This window comes from Apium graveolens, chromosome 2 (genome assembly GCF_009905375.1).
Source record: "Apium graveolens cultivar Ventura chromosome 2, ASM990537v1, whole genome shotgun sequence".
Classification (NCBI taxonomy): domain Eukaryota; kingdom Viridiplantae; phylum Streptophyta; class Magnoliopsida; order Apiales; family Apiaceae; genus Apium; species Apium graveolens.
In genome coordinates, this window is record NC_133648.1 from 281,709,533 (window position 1) to 281,717,487 (window position 7,955).

The 7,955-nt window shown below is 31.4% G+C and overlaps 1 protein-coding gene across 6 annotated transcripts; it reads left to right on the plus strand.

Annotated features, from left to right (window-relative positions):
* Nucleotides 1–248: 248 nt before the first annotated feature.
* On the plus strand, nucleotides 249–7,139 carry LOC141708550 (E3 ubiquitin-protein ligase SP1-like). 6 transcript variants are annotated; one of them, XM_074512224.1, is made up of 6 exons: nucleotides 249–376; nucleotides 1,395–1,507; nucleotides 1,599–1,709; nucleotides 2,928–2,971; nucleotides 3,047–3,155; nucleotides 4,812–5,262. In XM_074512224.1, the coding sequence occupies exons 3-6, from the start codon at nucleotides 1,675–1,677 to the stop codon at nucleotides 4,858–4,860; spliced, it is 237 nt and encodes a 78-aa protein (XP_074368325.1). In that variant the 5' UTR covers nucleotides 249–376; nucleotides 1,395–1,507; nucleotides 1,599–1,674; the 3' UTR covers nucleotides 4,861–5,262. The 6 variants fall into 6 exon arrangements, 4 of the variants coding, with proteins under 4 accessions (XP_074368325.1, XP_074368326.1, XP_074368324.1 ...); XM_074512225.1 differs by having other exon boundaries at nucleotides 306–413; XM_074512223.1 differs by lacking the exon at nucleotides 249–376 and adding an exon at nucleotides 434–1,052.
* Nucleotides 7,140–7,955: the final 816 nt, after the last annotated feature.

Sequence of the window (7,955 nt, forward strand, 5' to 3'; positions counted from 1 at the left end):
TAGAAATATATTTTTAATTTTCAGCAAATTGGAATATCTCTTGTATTTATATTTAAAATATAAATACATTTTAAAAAATATTTTTGAAATATTTTGCTAGATGTGACTTTTCACTTTTGATTATGTGAATTAAATTCATGCTTAGAGATGATATACGTGTTTTAAATTTTATGTTAAATTATGCAAATATCAAAATAAATAATTAGTCCTTTCTTTATATTATCAAATCAGTGTTCTACAGTTTGTAACTTTTACGCATTTGATGTCGTAGAATAATCTTCATAATAACTAATTGAGTTCATCTTATGTCTTGAAAGCGCTCTATAAGAATTAAACCTCTCATATTAGATACGGTTCTTCTAAGATCAGCATACAGGTTCTTTCATATATTTTTCTTAAAGCTTTGACATAAGGTTGAAAAGCATTTCTTATAATGATTTGGTTTGGATCCACAGTCTAATCTAAATATTTCATCTCATTGTTTGTTTTATGCGAATAAAGAGAACACGGATTTTATTTAGTAGTAGGACTATTACCATTTTCTTTGTAAATAAAGTAGACTTATGAGTTAATTTATAAGTTGTCCCTTGTGTTTAGCATGTTACAAAGTATATTTACTTCTGTTAACCTATTTTATATAGCTTGCAAATGGTGATTTTTTTTTACACTTCGTGTATCCTTAATTATAGGGGGGATTAGGTGAAAATTGAACATTGACCTCCTTTAGCACTTGCACATTTTCAGTTGCTCGGGCACACTTTTGTCGGCATCATACTATTTTGTGAATTTAAAGAGTTAAACTATTAAAATTGATGCTCCATAGTCAATTTATACTAGTTCCATGTATGGATAGATTGGCTTGTTACTTCTATAAATTCTAATAATATCCTAGATGGGGAGTGCAAGCTTGATTAGTATAAAGGAAGATATGGTGTTAAATTAAGCGCAAGGCTTCTTATTTCCTTTGTTAGATACAGTCTGAATGGGAAATTCATCCTCTTTCATATGTCCACCCTATTAATCTTTTTTCCCTCTGATTAAGTCTTCTTTAGGTTCCTCCCTCAATTTTTTCAGATTCTATTTTTTTGCACAGAACCTTAAAACTTTTCTTTCTTACTTTTTAATAATTATCCCAGCTGTTCGGTATGCATTTTTGGTTCTAGAGTGCTAACTGTGGAGTATCTGTATGCTGTCAGCCTGGCTCTGAAGAAATCTATGTTTAAGATACTTATTTAATCTATAAGAGTAATTTTAATGGGATTGGTTATCCCCGGATTATTATTATAATCCCATGAAACAAAGGAATATATTAAGCATGTCATAAATATTCTGATGCTAGTTACCTTGTATTGGAGATCCTTTTTTGCATTGATATATTTCCTTGTCTCTTTCAGCCTGTCAACGATGACACAGGAACAATCCGAATACAACAACCACATTCTGTCCCATTTTATGTTTGACCAAAAACTATTGATCAAATCAGTGCTAATTATGGTGAATGGGCAAGGTTATCTTTTACTTGAAATCTTGAAACAGGTACCAGTTTGTAAAGCATAATCTTCAGGTTCAAATTAAATTTACTTGAATTGTCCTTGCAGGATTTATTAATATGCATCTTTCGGATTCCTAATATGTGGTATCTATCTGATACTAAAATTTGGCTTGGAGTATTTCATGAAAAGAAAACATCATCGGGAGTTGCGCAACAGGTATCAAACTTAAAATGATTTGTAATATTTACTAAAAAGCAATTAGTTATTTAGCAAAAAAAGGCAATGCAGCAAGTTCTTTTGCTATTTAAGCAGAGTTATATATAGTTGAAAGATGAAAGAACAAAATGGGGGACAGGAGGTACTTTAATCAGAATCCTGAAAAAGGATTTATAACTGAAGGATGTCTGTAGCTTGTGGTTCCGCAATTAGTGTCAAGCATAGGCCTCTATTTTGCTTCTATGAATTTGCCGGATAGGATATATGATGATGATGATAGTACTACATAATGAGCAGGAAAGGAAATATGATGTAGTGACGAGGTGAGATAGTAGAGTAAATTAATAAATTACATATCAGAGACTGAAAAAAATAGGATTGGGATATAAATTAGTAACAAGAAGAATAACAAAGGGTGCACGAAAAGGCATCCATAAGATCCCTGTTAACTGTAAAATAGCCATAAATGTATTCTTTAGGCTCCACAGAAATAGGTTAACGAGAAGCGAGAGTAGTAACTTTAGCTCTTAAGAACTGTGTGATGATGCATTACATCCCTTGTTTTCATTGTGTTTAATACATTGCTATAATTGTCTTTCCTACAAGGAAAATACATCTCCAGCATCATTGATAATATTAGAGAATGTTATACTTAGTCTCCTTCTCCTATGAACTATTAGTACTAAGGGGCTGAAGTATGTAAACATATTGATGATAATATATGTTGCTTAGAGTAGGCATTTAATAATTAAAACACCAAGATAGTAACTCTGAATTAAGATGATTGTAATTTCGAAAGCAACACATGCAAGTAAACCAGCACCAATCTTTACAGGATCCTCGTTTATGTTGAAGAAATATGAGAAAGCTCTAATTTACAAGTAAGAAGTAAGCATGGCAATCACATGTAAATAGATAATTGGGTGTGTTATTCGTTATATTTTTTTCCATTTTATAACAGAATTATTTGAGTAATCTCTTTAGTAGTTAAAGAAGTAGATTCTAGCAACTGATGCAAATGGAAAGTGATTACACAGACCTCAATATTATTATAAATGCAGGTTAATTAATTACAGTGTCAAAGCACGTATTACAGTTCCATTGGTCACACGTCATAAACTTTATGTTAAATAAACATATAAATTGGTGAGTTATATTATGGTTCCTATTGAAATCCCATTTGTTAGAATTTTGTGTACTAATTTATTATGGAAGCAGGGTTCTTCATGCTGCAGCCAAAATACTAGGTCGAGATACTGAAGGTAGCTTGCTAACTCCTGCCTTCCGTTTATTGTTATTTGTCACAGAGCTAATTGTGATTTTTGCCTCTTTTTCAGGATTGAACACCAAATCTGACGTTGAGTCCGATGGCGCTGAAAACGACAGTTTGATGCTGGAATTATGTGCAGTGTGCATGTACCAAGAGTACACTTTAGTTTTTCTCCCGTAAGCACGCAATACACTTTCATCACCTTTATAAAAAGTTATTAGTTGTTAATGCAGTGCAGAATCTAACACAAGGATCAGTGCAAGACAACACTAAAAAAAAAGAAACTTGGGTAGATCAACCGTATAAAAACACTACCCAAGCATTTTCTATCAATGCGGAGAGGAAAAAAAAATGTTTATGGAATAACCGAACTGAACACAATAATCGAAGGGACTAAAGCTCGTTAACACCTGGGGCTTATTATAAATACATATTAACTCCGTCCCACCGGATTCTCTACGTTTACTATTTGCACGTATTTTGAGGCTACTATAAAGTGTAGTTTCATAATGTTTTTTAAAATTTTGTTTTTGAATCAGAAAAAAATTTAAAAAATATATTATGGAGTTATATTTTAAAGGAGTATTGAAAAGCGTGCTGAAAAGTAATGTATAGAATTCAATGGGACATTGGGAGTATGTAGATAAAAACCGATGCTTTAATCTAATAATAACTGTGATATCTGGGACATAGCGTGTAATTATTTTTATCAATAAATGATTATTATTTGATTATTATGTGAATTTGGTGAATTATCTGATGATTGATAATAATATTTGGATGTTTATATATGATAAAATGTGAGTATGTTAATTTTATTATATCCAGAATAAAGTACAGATAATTATGGTATTTTCCTGGTAATTTTTGGACTGTTATATGATTTTATAATGATTTATGAATTTATTAATTATTTTCTAGAATATTTACAAAACTGTTTTATTAAACCGAGAATCGTCCAACTTCAACCGTTTTTACATTTTTACACCCCAAAACTCTTCGGAAAACTTCTTCCTGACCTAATCTGATTATTCCGGACATTTTCAGTGTTTTGACTTTTTCGATCCGGATTATAGTTTGACCCGTACGCGTCCCGGCGCAAAATTTTTGATACGATAATCGTTTCGATAGATCAATAAAACCCGTATTCTCGAAAGATGAGATATTATTACATTATTTTCGTATAACGTATTTTATAAGAAACTCGATTTGGATAATTATCCACTACGGGTATCAAATCGTATCGTTTTTGCAGTTACTTAACGGCTAAGTAACTTATTTTTCGATCCAATACGATCCAACGGGTATTAATATTCCATAAATATAAATAGCCTTTTTCTTATCTCATTTTATTTGTATAATCATAATCAACTAGTTAAAACTGATAAATTACAGAGAAAAAACCCGTTAAATCATTGTGTTTTTGAGAATCAAATCGATAAACGAAAGCGTTATCGAACTCGGAAACAAGCGTGCCATATACCGAATCGAAACTCTCGAAAAGTTCTTTCAGGATCAATCATCAATTTCAGTGTAGATATTAAGGTTATTTTTCTATTTAATCATTTAAATTCGAATTAATTAATGATTAAAATAGGAATTTTTGATGTTGATGTTGTTTGTGTGATTTGATGGCTTAATCTTGTAGATAATTTTATCATGGTCATTTTGGTATATTATACATGAATTTGGAGTTCAATAACATGTAAAAAATTGTGTTTGATTCTCGAAATTAGAAATTAGGGTTTATAATTGATTTGAATGTTTTCAATTGAATTTAGACGTTTCTTTGTTAGGGGTTATCAGTTACAATTGATTGTACCATCTTGTAGATCGTCCAAAGATGATTCGAATGGTATATACGTAATAAACAAACGATAACTGGAACGACATGGCCGGAAAAAGAAAGGCCGGCGGCGTTCTTGAATTCTCGACCAAAAATCCGGGCAATCCGGTGTTTATTTGCAGAAATAGATTGTTGAAATCGATTGTGGAGGTTATAAAGTTGTGATATGCACCTTTTGGAGCCATTCTGAGAGCGTATCAAGGTTTTCGACGAGCTTAGAGGCGGCGTTAATGGCCGCCACCGCCGTCGGAGCTGCGGTGTGGGGAGGAAGACGGTGACAAATTGCCGTTTAATCCCTGTAGTTTACAAAAAAAATTAACTTTCGTATTTTAGTTTTAAATATTTACAAAAAATGGATTCCTGTTTTAATTAATTTCAAAAATCATATTTCTATTTAATTTATTTTCAGAAAATCTGTTTTAATTATTTAAAATTCTAAAATTTATTATTTTAATTCTGAAAATTATTTTTAATTCAAAAATAAATCTTAATTATTTAATTAATTAATTTTAGTTGATAATTAATTATTTAATTAGTCAATTAATTTAAATATTAATTGATTAATTAACTCAATTAGTTATTAATTAATTTTAATTGATTATTTAATTAGATTTAATTATTTATTTGGATTTAAAAATTCTGAAAAATAGTTTTGAGTTTTAAAATATTATTCTAAATTATTTTCAAAGCTCTATAATTAGTATTAAATTATTTTAAAGTCAGATTCCGGTGTTCGAACCCTATTATTTAATTATAATATGATTCGGAGACCCGTTTTAATTCCGAAAAATATTCAGAAACTTGTATTAAATACCAGGAAAATCATTTTAACCCTGAATATTCTTTGAAAAATTATTTTGATCGAATATCTTGTGTGCTATGTGCTACGTGCTACGTGCTAACTGATTGATGTGTTATATGCTTATGTGGTTATTGTTTGACTGTTTTAGTCATAACTTTCGATCCGTAAGTCGGATTTGGGTAAAACGAAGGGTAGGTAAGAGCTTGTAACGTCTATGTGACGATTAAAATAATATAAGATTGAGTATTGATAGATACTCGTGATACCAAACAGAGAAAAACAAGGCATATGAAAGAATAGCAAGTGATTAGTAAATAGAACTGAAGCGTAGAAAAAGAAGGCAAGTGATCGATGAATAGAAGAAAGGCATAGAAAAAGAAGGAAAATGATTGATGAGTAGAACTGTTAGATGAGTACAAGTTGGAAATCATCTGTGATAAGGCAAGTACTTCTGAACCTTTCTTCGAGATATAGTGTAAATATTTCTGAACTTTCTCATAACATGTTGCTAGTATTCAAAATAAATCATATTTTATATTACAAGCGCTTTAAATTATTCAACCTTGAACTCTGATCATATCATTGAACTTGAGTTGTAAGCTTTCTTTCTTGTAAACTACCGACGATTATTTTTCCAGATATTAAACCATACAAATACAATACTACTCCATAAATACATACACACCATAAACCAAATACTGAAACGGAATTACTTGAGCATACGGGAACTTATATACCCTTTTATACCCTATGACATTAAAGATTTGTATCATGTTTTATCATTGAACCATTGTTCATCAGATACCTAATTCTTCAACAGACTTGAAGTCATTCTTCATATACATATACCTTGATATATCCTGGTGATACTTATGAAATATCTTATGCTCAGAGATAAATGTTTTATCAATGTCAATTATGATTCTGTTTTATTGAATTATAATGGTTATTATATTGAATCATTTTAGAATTGGATGGTTTTATAAAGGTGGACCAGATTCGTGGTCATATTAGGCCAATGTGTGCCTTGGATCCAGTATAGAGAGCAGAGTTGTGTGCCCTACTCGGGGTTAGTGCGTGACTGATCAGCAGCCTAACCTTGTTTTTTTAAAAAGAATGAAAAGTGAATATCTAATTCTAATCATTGCTTATCTAGAAACTTGATTCTTTTGAATCATTTCAATTGGTTCTTGTTTAACCTCAGTTATTGCTATTATGACTTGCTAAATTAGTTAGCTCACTCTTGTAAACCTTTTTATGTTTTCAACGGTTGAAAAAGAAATTATTGGTAACGAGGATTCACAGTCCACTATGCAAGCTAGGATTCCAGGTTAAGTTGGATCGAGCTAGCAGAAGCTTTATATTGTAGATGAGTTATGCAAGATTGTAAGAATGATATCATTATCAGTTGTAAGTTGAACTAGTTGGGATTTGGTGCGATGTAATAAAAGTTAAGGTTGTGACTTGTTTTCATACTTTAATCTGTTGTGATCCGTGGTTGTGAAAAGAAGGGTCAATGCATATAATATTGTATACACAGGTTTATATATTATGTGTGTGTGTGTTGTGGGACCCAAACTTCTGACTCGGGTTTGGAGGGCGCCACAATAACTCTCATCATTTCTCCCATTGTAGCAGAGTGAATGCCCCTCTTTTCTTGATAACAAAAGGTCCCGAATTTGAAACCAATGGATGCATGAGCTCTATGAGTATATAATTTTTGCAACCAACCATTACAAAAAAATATAATATACGAAATAACTTATTCTTATCTAGGTGCCTCATATATAAAATTAACAAGTACACAAAATGTCTTTGTGTTGGATTGCTATAATGCATTGTTGGGATAATTTAAACGGTCACTTGAGTTCCCCATCAATTGTTGATGGTCAATCTGATGAACTAATTCTCCTTCCATTTACAACCCGCGTGTTTGTACGCATTGTCGGATTTGGTTTTTCTAGCCTACCTAGTTGTGCTAACCTGATTTGAGGTAATTTTAGGAATAATACCAAAAAGATGTATAATAACTAGTAACTAGAAGTAGGAGCCTTAACCCAGACCTAGGATCATCTCCTTTGATAAACTGAGATAAGACAGTTTTTTAGCTGATTAATGATCATATCTTAAATTTTAAATGGTTAATGTTACATTTACAGGAGTAAATTTTGTGCAATTTGGACCAACGGGTTGTTGAGAGTTATATTGATCGCAAGTGTGGTTATATGGGTTGTTGTAAGGCTTACGCATCGAAATTGAAAACATGTCCACTGTGTCGGGGGCAAATAGAGCGGAAAATCACGATGTACCGCCTCTAGAATCATTTGT

Excerpts from the sequence above, each read along its gene's own strand:
- LOC141708550 (XM_074512224.1), top strand. The coding sequence starts at position 1,675 with ATGAAAAGAAAACATCATCGGGAGTTGCGCAACAG. Across the intron at positions 1,710-2,927 it reads CATCGGGAGTTGCGCAACAG|GGTTCTTCATGCTGCAGCCA; the intron begins GTATCAAACTTA and ends TTATGGAAGCAG. Across the intron at positions 2,972-3,046 it reads ACTAGGTCGAGATACTGAAG|GATTGAACACCAAATCTGAC; the intron begins GTAGCTTGCTAA and ends CCTCTTTTTCAG.